Genomic DNA, 13,444 nt, shown 5'->3' with positions numbered 1-13,444 from the left:
AGTATGTGATTGTATCGCGACAGTTGTTGGTTCGAATCCAACAACAATTCGGAGGAATGAATTATTGTTCTTTAATATATTAATTTCAGAGCTCAGCTTCATCAGTTCAAGTATTATATACTTATATAAAAATATATTTATAAGAAAAGAATCTCAAAAGAATAAGTGCCTAAATTTCTAATTATAGACTCCATCTTAAATTATATACTCGTACATACGTACCGTAGTATTGGCCAGTCTGTAAGCAATTCTGGCAGCGTCGACGACCACGTCCAGGTCATGCTCGTTCGTGTAATAGTTAGGTTGCAACAGTGGATACTGGAGAGGGTCCGCGGACTGAAGAGTTAGGTAACCACGACTTCTAGGCTGAAGAGCTACCGCTGATATCCTGTAACAATGAAGTCAATTATAAAATACTTCACTATTGCCCTGCCCCATTTTACTATAGATCCTCTAGGATTACAACTTCACGCCATCCGTGGATGGTAGAATTTTCTTAGGTACAGACAAAGACTTAATCTATATTCTTCATTTGCTAAGCGAGAGATATTTCCTTTGTCACACAATGACTTCAAAAACAGAATAAATAGGTATTTATTAGGCTTGCATGCATCACCGTAGACCCCATCAACGCTTAAACATCAAGCTTGATGCGGTCAAACGCAAGCCTATTTTTGTATAAAAGTATAGTATGCAAATAAATGACTCACGAGACGCTCCTCCTGTTTCCCTCTTTGAGTAGCTCATCCGGATCTCCAACAGAACACGTCCCGCAAGATGCATAGTAGCCTCCGAAGAACATCTGCACATCTGGTTGTCTGCCTCCGGCCGACGCCAGGCGGGAGTTTACTTTACCTGTCAACTATCATATAAAAAAAATTAACTATCAATTTTTTTTTTTGGGGAAACGAATTAACTAGTTTTTATTTTTTCGATCTGTTAAGGTGATTGCATCGTTAGATGCCCCAATCCAATTTAATTCGGAATACAAGCGGCTTGTGACTAAAATAGGCAGAGAATGGACTGTCTTAATAGTAGATGTTATCTGCGGGTTCCCTACCTACTTCCCAGCTAGGTACTTACTTACAAAGGGTAAATCGAGCATCTAATCTATCTACCCACCTGGGATAATCCAGTGGCAGACAACGGTCCCTCACGTTTCAACATATACTCCATAGCACTTTCCCATGACAGCTCTGGCACGTTGGGCTCGTCCAAATCAAATTTCAAGTTGATTCCAACATGGTTGTGAAGGTTTTGGCCGACACCAGGTAATTCTTTTATTATTGGAATATTGAACTTTTCTAGGGTTTCCTTTGGCCCTATGCCCGAGAGAAGCAGTAGTTGGGGAGAATTGATGGCGCCTCCTGATAAGATTACCTGAAAAATATATTTCACATTTTTATATGGACACAAATATTTTTTACATTTTTGAAGTGTTGGTTTTTTTGACTAAATTAAGTAAAAAAAATATTTGAACACGCTGAACTTTTGAACGATTTCCAAGAGGTGCGGATTAAAATTCCACTATTTCACATTTTTACCTTATTAAATTAAGAACACACAAGTACAGTGTATCTTTGGAATATTTATTGTAAACTTCATTCAAAAATAAAACATATTATGTATTAATAATAATATTTTTGTGTTTTATTTATATTTAAATGAAATAAGTATCTATATCTAAAAAAACAATTTACTTCTCTCTTTATTCCAACAGTCTTCTTCTGTCCATTTTTAATATATTCAACTCCAGTGACCTTTTTAGTATTTGGATCAACAATTACTCGGGAACCAATAGCGTGTAACAGTATTTGTAGATTTTTTCTATCGGACGCCGGGCGAAGGTAGGCTCGGGCTGTGCTGTATCTCGAACCATTGCTGAAATAAATTATATATTTTTAAAATCAAATAAAATCAGCTTCACGCTATATCCCGCACACAGTAGGGTAGGCAGAGGGAACCTAGTGTTAAACACTCCGTTCGTCCGTCTGGTTATATTTTTAATACACCTATATATGTATGATATTTTTAAACACTAAAAAAACTAGGACAAAATATGAAAAAAAAAACGATCACTATTTGCATAGTGCCATACTAATGTATAAAAAATCTTTACTGAGTAGGTACTGTATTCATCCATATATTTGCTTAACCTAGATGGATAGATTACTACAAATACTCACAAACGTCGAGCAAAAAAAATATATATTAACGTATTAAATACGCATTAAATTATATAAGATAAAGAACTCTGACATATATTTTTAAATAAATACGTAAAGATGCCGAATCGAGGTAAAGCACTGTTTTGAGGTCCACCACTCAATATACAATTCCTCCAGAATTTCGCGGAAAGCGGTGAGAAGAGTGTCTTAACACTAGGCTCCTTCTGCCTACTCTACTATATGCAGGATAAAGCTTGAATCTGAAAAAAAACGTAAATATTTTAAAAATTAAGCTAACTTACTCGTTGAACGCCTGCGCAATTGTAAACCCAGTGCCTGTCTCACCATTCAGATCGCTAGTTGGTGGGTATCCCATTTCTATACCAGCAGAGACCACGTCGTGTGCAAACTGTGGCGCATAGCGGAACTGCAATATTATAATTTAAAAAAAATAAAAATTAAATCAGCTTCACGCTGTATCCCGCACACAGCACGATAGGCAGAGGGAACCTGTTAAGGCACTCTGTTCCCCAATTTCCGCTTAACGCACTATAAGGTTATAAGGAATAGATTTTTATTAATTATTTTATTTTTATTAATTATTATAATTATTAATAATTTATTTTTTTTCCCGACAGAGGATTTAATTGTATTTTTCGAACTTCATTTCATACTTAAGCGTTATAATAATTATTATTATATATATATTTTTAATTAATATGGGAAGGTTTATTGTGCTAATATGATAGTAATGATTGACTGGATAATTAATTATGACACAGAAAATGCCAGAATTATTCAACTGAAAAGGTGTAGCGTTCCATCAAGATGCGAGACCAGAGACAAGTTTGGTTACTATGGGAGAGTAGAATGGGATGCACTGCCTCACCCACCATACTTCTCAGATCTGACATTTTCGGATTTTTATTTCTTTAGGCCATGATATTTTTTTGGACGATAGGTAATTCGGTAAAACTTCAAGTGATGACGTCAAAAATCACCTAGAATAGGTTTTTCCTAGTAAAAACCCAATTTTTTATAAGCGTGAAATCATGCTAGTATCAAAAAGACAAAAAGTTGGACCAGAATGGCCCTTATAAATTTTCAAAATAAATAAAATATGTACCTATTGATTTTACGAAAATTTTCTTTCATTTTCATAAAATGAAACGAAATACTTTCCAAACAACCCAATATAATAATAGGTAGGTAATTAATAATTTTATTTAAGTGAAATATCTATATTTAAATTTGCTATAACGATATAATGAACTTGCGATAATAGCGAACGATGACGTCATCGAGACCCGTGAGAGCATCGTTTCAATTCTTAAAATCTTATTCATAATTTTAAGTATATTTTTGTAAAGAGTAATTAAAATTTGGAATTTAATTTTATTAGTAAAGTGTTTCCTGTTCATTTGAATTTTTTGAAAACTACATATTTTAACGTTTTACGAAGAACAATTATAACAATTGTTTTAAAAGATAGTTTTCATTAATTTCTTTGATATAAGATAAAGTTAAAGTTAAAGATATGTAAATAATTGATATTATTATATTTATCTTTATTTCAATTTCTAAGTATAAGACGTTCGTTATGAAACCAGTTGATGGCTAACGGTACCTTCCAAGGTTAAGCTTTGATAAAGATTTTAATTTAACTATTTGAAAATTTTCTGAATTAACTAAACATTTTTTAGTAAATGTCGATTTTATCTCAGTTTTATTTAATAAATACAGACTAACATAATATCTAGATACATATGGACCGTTTATTTTGAAAGTGGTGTAAGTCCATTTTTGAGAAAAATGAGCTATCACGTAATTCATGCTTAATTTAATGTCATTTTTTTATATATAACTAGTCCGTGTTTAATTTCTCAAAAAAAACCCATGTTTTGAACAACTTAAAATCGGTCGGTAAATGAAATTGCATAATCATCGACATACTAACCTTTAATTTTCTCGAAACAAAAGAAAATGGACTTACACCACTCTCAAAATAAACCGTCCATATAATAAAATTGTAAATATTCGATGTCTGGTACATGGAAGATTGTAAAGAAAATCTAATATCAGTGCAATAGAGCTAAAAACTATTATTTTATTTTCTATTTGTTTGCACATTCTTGCACGCTAATCTCTCTCTTAATCTATTTGCATGCAGTTTTCACTAACATTTTGTGTTTATTTTATTTAAATAAGTTCATAAATAAAAAAAATACATAGATTAAATCTATGTTGTTCGACAATATCGTTACCAAAAATACCTGTTATTGAATTGACTGAAGTTTTAGTACTATTTAAAAAGGCAAAGTCATACAAAATATAATTTATTATGTAAATATTAAAATTAACATTAAAGTTCTAATGACGCAGCGAATGACCGACAAAATTGGTTGCTGTGAAACTTATGACTGTTCGCAGAATTGAGATTCTTCTTTCATATTTTCATACAAAGAACAAAGTCGTTTTTAAATAATATAAGATATATTTAAAAAATAAATCAATCAACTTCACGTTGTATCCCGCACACAGCAGGGTAGGGGCAGAGGAAACCTAGTGTTACGACTGTTCCCCACATTCTGCCGAATTCTGGAGGCAGTACGTATTGAGTGGCGGAGCTCAACGCCGCGCTTTGTTCAACACCAGAGAGAAGAAATAAAAATATTTAATATTTCATTTCCTCGAGTGGGAATCGAACCCACAATCTGTCCTGTGTACAATCACAGGCTTGCCTTGCCTTGACAAACATATCTATTGTTCATATACGAGTATATTAATCACTATTTCTCACCCTCTGCACTGGTAACGGACCACCAACACTATGATAATGTCCAGACACTCCGTTATATATCTCCTTATTGTCTTCACTTTTGAGGAAGTAGGGAAGTACTTCAAACCAGGACCAACCCTCCGCCCCGTTCACCGCCCACCCGTCGTAATCAGCTGGGTTACCTCGCATGTACATCATGCCGTTGACTACTGTACATCCACCTTTAAAATAAAATAGATGGATATTTTTAATATCTACATTTCATTTTTAATGTCCATGTTTGCTCGTATTCGCAAGAACAAACTGTCAGGTAAAAATACTTTAAAAAAAATCTTTTTAAAAGTCAGGCGTTGATATTTACATAACGCAGCAGTCCTAACATATCATTTACTTCTTGTAGCAAGAATCTTTACAGAGTATGTCTCAAAATCAAATATATCCCTAATTTAATAGTTAAACATAGAAAGTTTAATTTAAATTGATCTAGTCACTTGTAGTTCAGGAGACGTCGGTGTACAAACAGATAAAAAATTTTAAAAATTATACAGGATTTTTACTGTAATGTATACAGAGGAAAAATATTAAAAATTTAATAACAAAACTATAATTATGGTTTTTTGGCCAGAACTAGACTAGACTAGAATAAAGACAAAAAAAACCTCATATTTACCGAGCATTTTTCCTCTAACCCAGGAGCAAACGCCATTTTCGTCCAAGCAAGCATTCTTTTGAGGTACAGTTACGTATTGCCAATCTGTTTCGTTTCGACCCCAGTAAGCGGTGACGAATGCTGGTACTGCTGATCCTATGGGCTCATCACCACCAGCTTCTATTAGCAATACCTGTGGTGACCATAAAAAATACTGTTTTTTAGAAGAGACGGGAGAGAGAGAGAGAGTTAAAGAGTATGGTACATGATATATAAAGACACGATTATCGAATCGAAAACCAAAACAATTTTTTTTATTTCAATATAAAACAGGTAGGTATATTGTAAAAAATGAGCAAAAAGTATATATTTAATATACTATATATTAATATTTAATCTCTCTTCCAACAGTGGACAAGAGATGGCTGTTGATGATGATGATGAGGCTCTCTTAATACGTGAAAATGCATCCAGATTAAATAAAATTAAGCAAAAATTCAATTAACATGTTATATTTTAAATGTGTTGCAAAAACGTTTATTTTAACAAACTACGCGATGCTTTTTACAGTGTATATTATAGCGATACATTATAGCGATAATTATTCCAAGGCGATACCAGAATAATTTTAATGTTTTGACGATTGTTTTATAATATCATTAAAACATTTAAATTAATTTCGTTGATATAAATGTAACTGAATAGGTGATCTTCACGCTGTATCCCGCATATAGCAGGGTAGGCAAAGGGAGCCTAGTGTAGAGACACTACGCTCCCCACTTTCCGCCAAATTCTGGAGGCATAAGGCTCGAAGAAATTAAATATTAAATATTTAATTTCTTCGAGTGGGAATCGAACCCACAACTTGTCTCATTTACAGTCACATCCTATGCCACAATCGGCCTCAATGATAATAATTCTAATTAACTTATAGAAAAATATATAATTATCCATTACAATTGCACAATATCAAGAAAATTGTATCCATTAAGACATAGTAATGCTATTGTATAACATAAATTAATATACTTGTTTATAATTAAATATCTGAGCATACACGATAAGGAAAAGCCTTTGCAATTATTAAGAAAAAAAAATTGAGAGTTAATTTTATAATAATTAGTCAAAATTGTCAACAACACAGTTAGCTAGCCTTGCGTTGTCTAAGGTTAAGTATAATAGTAATTAATATTTTAAATTTTCGCATATAAAACGAAAAGTTTTTAGTACAGTTTAGTAAAAGAAGCTTATAAAAAAAAATCCATACGTTATTTTGATTAAAAAGAAACAGAAAAATAACTCTCTTTTCTTTCTTTTCTCTTTCTACATGTTTATGTTTATTTCCTATACTAAATTTACTTCCTTTTTCATATTAAGACTTTTTTTCAACAAACTATAACAATAAAGGAACTAGCATTATATGTTTAAAAGCATTAGATTACCTTCCATTGTGGGTTCTCAGATAACCTCGCGGCCACCACCGCGCCTGCAGTGCCGCCACCAATCACAGCGAAATCGTAATTTTCATCCGGTTCTTGTATACCGTGGACACGATTGCAAGGATCAGCCAGGTCACATCTGCCATTTATAAACGACTCCAGGATGCTCATAAAGAGGAGGAATTGGCCTGGACAGGCATCTGCTAGGGGAGGACCGACCTCCCGGAGAGGGCAACCGCACGACTGCAAAATGAAATATTGAAAATTTTATACAACCGAACCAAGAATCACTCAACCTTATTTTGATCGTAGTGGCGCAGCGGCACAAGGGTGTAACTGTAACACGACGGTTGTGGGTTCGATCCCCACTCGAGGAAGTGAAATATTTATTTGCGTTTATATTTCCATTTCTGCGCTCTGGTGGCGAGGCAAAGCGCGGTGTTGAGTTCTGCCACGCAACATGTAATGCCTCCAGAATTCGGCAGATACTGGGGAACGGAGTGTCTTAACACTAGGTTCCTTCTACCTACCTTGCGTAGTCACAGGGTAGTCACAGGGAACCTAGTCTGAAAACAATCCTCGTCACCAGAGCTAAGAAATGAAAATCTTCAATATTGTGGGAACTGAACCCACTCACTACTGCGCCACACCTCACCTGTTACATTTTTATTTATACGTCATATTTATCGTTAATTGTATTTTCATTAAATTAAATGCAAATACTACCCTAAATGCAACTAATAAATTGACAATTAATTAAACTGGTAAATATAGATATATTTTTTATTTTAACCAATTAAGCAATTTTTCACGTAATTGTAATGGTGCAGGTGCACAAGAATGTAAAAATGTCAGGTTGTGGGTTCGATTCCACTCGAACAAATAAAATATTTATTATTTTCATTTCCTCGCTCCGGTATCGAGGCGAAGTGCGGCGTTAAGTTCCGCTACTCAACACGGAAAGTGAGAAAAGGAAATGGAAGTTTATGTTTTCATACTTCCATATTATAAACTTTTTCCTGTCAATAAAACTTCAAGAAAAAAAATTCTCATCATAAACTGATTAAATAGGTAATTCAATAAATAACTGTCTATAGTTAATAGTATTATTATTAAATCATATTCAAATTATTTTTAGTATCAATAAAAAAAAAATAGTTATAAAAAAAAATTAGTCAGTTTTATTTTCTGTGCCATATTGATTATAAAAACAGGTTATTATATTACATATTATATATATGTGGGTAGAACTTTATACATACATAATGACATTACGATAATATAAAATTTATTTCTACATGTATATTGTATATTATACAATGCACATAGGTATCCTATAAATATTTTTATATTTTTATTTCTATTACATTGAATTGTTTGATATTTAACTTTAGTAAAATATAGAAATGTAATATATAATTTTCTTCATTCAATTAAACTAAGTTTTATAAGCATTTCTATTGATATTTCATTTTAAATACTTAAGAATTATACGTATCAATGAGTGAGAATCGAACCTCCAATCGTCGCGTTTACAATGAAACACTTGTACCACTATTCCACGACGACATTATTGATAATATTATATAATTTATGTCAACTTTAATTTATGTTCCTTAAGTACCTCGTAGTCTTTTTTTCTATTTAAGAAAATAAAATGCTTAGAATTGCTGCTAAGCTGCGTTGTCTTTAAGACTTAGATAAACACTTTTGCGGTTACAGAACTAAAATGTTTAAATTAAAAAGCTTTTTTAAATTCATGTAAATTAACTTAAAAATCCACGAAGAGAAGTTTTTCGTGCCTCAATCATTTTAATTCATCAATAATTCAAAAACGTTATTTAATAATAATAAAACCACATAATAAAACTTAAATATAATTAGGTATACTCGTGTATACCTTTTTCTATGGCATAATTACAAGAACTCGTGAATGATTTTATCTAATATTAAATTATGGTACAATCTTGGTTTTCCCGATCGAAATTACATCATTATGTTTCTATTAATTTCATTCATCTTTATTTACCTATTTATCACTAGTCATCTCTTCATCTTAAAGATTAGTTTTGTAAAATGAATACACTACAATGGAGTATAAAAATTTTAAAATTATAATTATATGTTTTTCCAGTTTAATTTTACTTCGCGTAGAGGAGGGTCCGGAAACTTAGTAAGACTCTCCGTCGTTCCTCTCCGTCGGAATGGGGGACACTTCGTATTGACTTATTATATTTAATTCTCCCAAAGAAATATCAAACCATATCATTATACTGTCTTTAATATCAATAGAATAAAGAACACAAGCTACTATTACTACTACAAAGTTTTTAATTTTTAATTAAATTATTTTCATTTTTAATTAAATTATATCCCGTATTAAATAAAAAAACATATAATCATTTTTTTAAATAAGATTTGTGTTGAAATGAAGATTAAGAAAATCATTGGCGTCGCGCCGGTTGGTTTAAGCTGCACGAGAGACAATTACTCTGTCCATTTTACTTATGTAGAGATTACTCTACTTATTTCTTCGACAAAGAGAGAGATATAGTTTCCCACCATTATCCACTCAGCTTTTTAAAAGAAGCAAAAAAATAGAAATATGCCTAAGTTTTGCTTAATCTGAATAATGACGTCATATTCAAATTCACGTTGTTAAAAAACCGACACGTCACTAGTGATTTCATAACTATATAAGTTGGCAGTTTCCCCGCGTAAATCCCGATCCGGTCTTTCAATGAAAGCCTCTTAAAATTAGTTCAGCCGAAGAGCCCAGACAAACAGAAAGACAGACAAAAAAATAATTGTTTATTTGTGTTTAGTATCGTGCAAATAACTACATACACTGAAAAATACGGTCATTTCAAAATGACATACAGACATTTTTATTTTCGTTATATATGTATAAAAGGCTTATTATATTTAGCAAATTTTGCCATTTTATTATTTCTTATATTATTAAATCCACTACGATTCTACAGAAGGTGGGGGAAGTCTTTCAAGTCAAATACAACTTAGATCCTGCCCAGTCCTAATAACTACAAAAAAAATCTTTCAAAAAGTTCCAGTATTTCAGAAGATATATGTGTATACAAACAGACAAACAAAATCATAGATTCATATTCTACTAATTATTTTTAACTCTACTAAGCTTTTCTTGCAAATATAATTAATTTACAAAAAATATTTTTTACTATTTTGTTACAGCAATAGATAAGTTAATAATAGTAGGTTCGAATTCTGTAATAATCGACAACTACAGTGTAATCTTCATTTATTTTTTATAATATTTTTTATATGAAGACTTAATGATTGCGGTTAGAACAAAAAAATTTAATGTGGCAAAGAATCAAGTTCATCATAACTCAAACCATATCTAAATAAGCATGGAATAACAATTAGATATAGATAGATTTAGAGGTCAACAATAAGTGCTTTTTGGAAGTTTTTTTCTCTATATACAGCTAAAATTAAATACTAGAAGTTATTAAAGACCTCGTATATTTCGTATCGAAACTACTTCTAGCCAGAAAGAGGAATATACATATATAAATATCTAACATCAAATTACCATTATTATTCTTATCCTACGCATTTACTATATTACCTATAATTATACTACTTTTCAAAGTTACTTTCCATTCTAGCACCGTCCGCCCCACATTTCTTTGAACTTCATCAACGCACCATCGATATAAACGATATAACTAAGTATTTAAATATTTTGGAAATAAAATATTTCTACATATTACATTACAACAAAAAAAAATTATATATCGTATAAAAATGTATGGCTTAATTCTCTCTAAAAGTAAAAAAACTCGCTACATTGGATCTTTGTGATAAGTTTCTAAATATTTTCCATTCCTTGTTATGTTATTTACACAAAAAAACTCAATCTATCGCAATAAATTTTGTTTTATATTACACAAAAAAGAACCCTGTATAATCAACTTAATAATTCCTATCTGCAAAACAACTTCATATTTGCAGTAAAGTGCTATAGTTGTAAAAAGGTAATGTCTTTTTTGCAAAAGATTGAATTTATGTATTTATTCCTTTTCTATATTATTTTCTGATTAGATAAGGCTAGAATAATTTTAAATAATTATATTTACATAGTTATGTTATATTGTAATCTATGGTGTTTTTTTATTCCTACTCGTAAACGTACGTTATATATATGTAGATTTATATGTATAGACAAAAAAATGAGCTTCCGTTTTTTTGTTGTAAATTGAGAAGTGTTCAAGGATTCATTTTTATTATAAAATCACGCTTCGTGTATGAATCACATAAGTAGAGTAGAGATTCTATTTTTTTTTCTTTTGCAAATACACATGCACTATAAAGCCTATACTGCTATCATGATAAAATTTTTAATGTTTCTACATAATTATGTCGTTTGTTTAAAGAATATAATATGTAATTAGTATCGTAAGCAAAGCTGCGAAATAATTATACATAAGTCAATAAAAATTACATTTTTTTAGCTATAATTTTTTTATAGCTCTGCTAAGGTAAGCAAAGGGAACCTAGTGTTAAGAAACTCCGTTCCCCACTTTCCGTCAGATTTTCAAAGCATTGCATTACAAGTTGAATTGAGTTGAGCTTTTTTACTGTGATACCGTAGCGGAGAAATGAAAATATTACTAAATAATAATTCAATTCCCCGAGTGGGAATCGAATCCACATTCGTCGCGCTTATTGTCACACATAAGTTTTAATACATAAGAATATTTTAGAAATAATTTCTATTAATATTATAAATAACAAAATACTTACCTCTGCTGACCTAATCATATTTCCTCTGTACTGAGCACTAGTCTGAAAAGAAAACAATTTATTATATATATATAAAAAGTTTCGTATCCATGATTTTAATATAGCTGTGTAAAATCCAAAATATAGTTTATGAAGAAGAAGTGAGTGCTATAATAGAAAAAAATCGAACAAGCGCCAGTCGGGCTCGCACGACGAGAGTTCCATACAAAAATAGGGGGTCTCGAGCTATTTCTGAAATTTAGGCTTAGCTTAGCCTTTTCATCTAATACTTTACTTGATAGCGGCTTTAATATTAAATTTTGCCCTCATTTAAGACTATTATTTTTTAGGATTTAGCCACAAATGTATAGTTTTCAGATTACTTCCTGACCTAGCACTACCTCTTTTGCTTAAAAAGTACGAAACCTTAAAAATGAAAAAAAAAACTAAACGTTAAAAATTTAAAACTGCGAGTAATCACTTTCATCTATACATATCTTGAACACTATTTGTGATCCTTTAAAAAAGGCGACAAGTGAGGAGTTCAGAAGATACATAATATTTTATATAAAATTGAAAATTAATTTGTATTCTATAGTAAAATAAAGGACGATTTCTTTTTTTACACTTTTCATTGATAGGTATCAATGGAGTAGCGACCTTAACTCGCGCCCGGGGCAAAATACTTTTACAGCGCCCCCCAGGCGAACACAATATGATCTATATATATCTATGTTTAAATAGTTTTGCGGACTATTTGGCGCCCCTTTATGAGCGGCCCCTTTATGAGCGGCCCCTTTATGGTGCCTCCCCCCCCTTAATTATCCACTGGTAGGTATTTAAATGAACATATAACGAAAAAATAAAACACAGATTTAGCAAGTTTACATTATAATCCAATGAAATGTTCGTTTTACTTGTATTTACCTAAAAAGTAAACGTCAGTTATATTTTTAATATAGTTTAATTTGACATAACATGAATTTAACTATTGCCAATTTGCTATACTTGAACGCCCCACAATTGTAGTAAAACACAGTTTTAAAGCGAAACTCGGCTCTAACATAACGGGGTTTTTATCGATCGATCTCCTTACTAAAGAAGTAACGTTCTTCTTTTTATATTTATAATATTTTAAATGAAAACTTAACTTTAAATTGTTTTTTATTAAAAAAACTAAAGTTATAACATTCCAAAAAATTCTAATATATTATTAATAATTATTACTATATAATCTGTAAATAAAGATAAATAAACGAACATGGCTACCGTTTTAAATCACTTTTCCACAAAAACAAACCTAACTAACAGTAAATCGAAGCATCGCGCCAACCACAGATTCTACTATGAATATTAAGTAAAAATTACAGATAACATTTTATATGAAAATCACGAATATTAAAAATATAAAAACAAATCAAATATGCTATATTAGCTTTAATAATGTCAAAATTCCCAATTTTATAATTAAATCTACAAATTTATATTTTTAAATAAAAAAAATAAAAGAAAATAAAAAATAACATACCTTTAAAATTAAATTCCACAAAAACTAATTTTTATTAATAAAATAAAATTATTCACGGACGGACGTGCAAACGCGGGATACGCGTGAGTCTCGAGGAGCGCCACCGACGACACC

General features: G+C 31.1%; 1 protein-coding gene across 2 annotated transcripts in view; it reads right to left on the bottom strand.

Annotated features, from left to right (window-relative positions):
- The window catches only part of LOC146540477 (glucose dehydrogenase [FAD, quinone]-like), a 14,987-nt gene extending 1,543 nt beyond the window's left edge, over positions 1–13,444 (bottom strand). The window contains exons 1-10 of one of the 2 annotated variants that reach the window (XM_085199960.1): positions 13,331–13,444; positions 11,824–11,865; positions 7,039–7,278; positions 5,618–5,789; positions 4,969–5,168; positions 2,471–2,595; positions 1,701–1,881; positions 1,123–1,380; positions 711–862; positions 223–388 (exon numbers count right to left, since the gene is read on the bottom strand). In XM_085199960.1, the coding sequence (XP_085056086.1) occupies positions 223–388; positions 711–862; positions 1,123–1,380; positions 1,701–1,881; positions 2,471–2,595; positions 4,969–5,168; positions 5,618–5,789; positions 7,039–7,278; positions 11,824–11,841 (1,512 nt within the window). In that variant the 5' untranslated portion in view covers positions 11,842–11,865; positions 13,331–13,444. Of the gene's footprint in view, positions 1–222; positions 389–710; positions 863–1,122; positions 1,381–1,700; positions 1,882–2,470; positions 2,596–4,968; positions 5,169–5,617; positions 5,790–7,038; positions 7,279–11,823; positions 11,866–12,729; positions 12,793–13,330 lie in introns of those variants that run through there. The other variant, XM_085199967.1, reaches the window with a different exon arrangement.

Source organism: Heliconius melpomene, chromosome 2, assembly GCF_056956725.1.
Source record: "Heliconius melpomene rosina isolate 202511_hmr_F chromosome 2, ASM5695672v1, whole genome shotgun sequence".
In the NCBI taxonomy this organism is placed as follows: domain Eukaryota; kingdom Metazoa; phylum Arthropoda; class Insecta; order Lepidoptera; family Nymphalidae; genus Heliconius; species Heliconius melpomene.
This window is presented reverse-complemented; position numbering and strand designations above follow the sequence as displayed.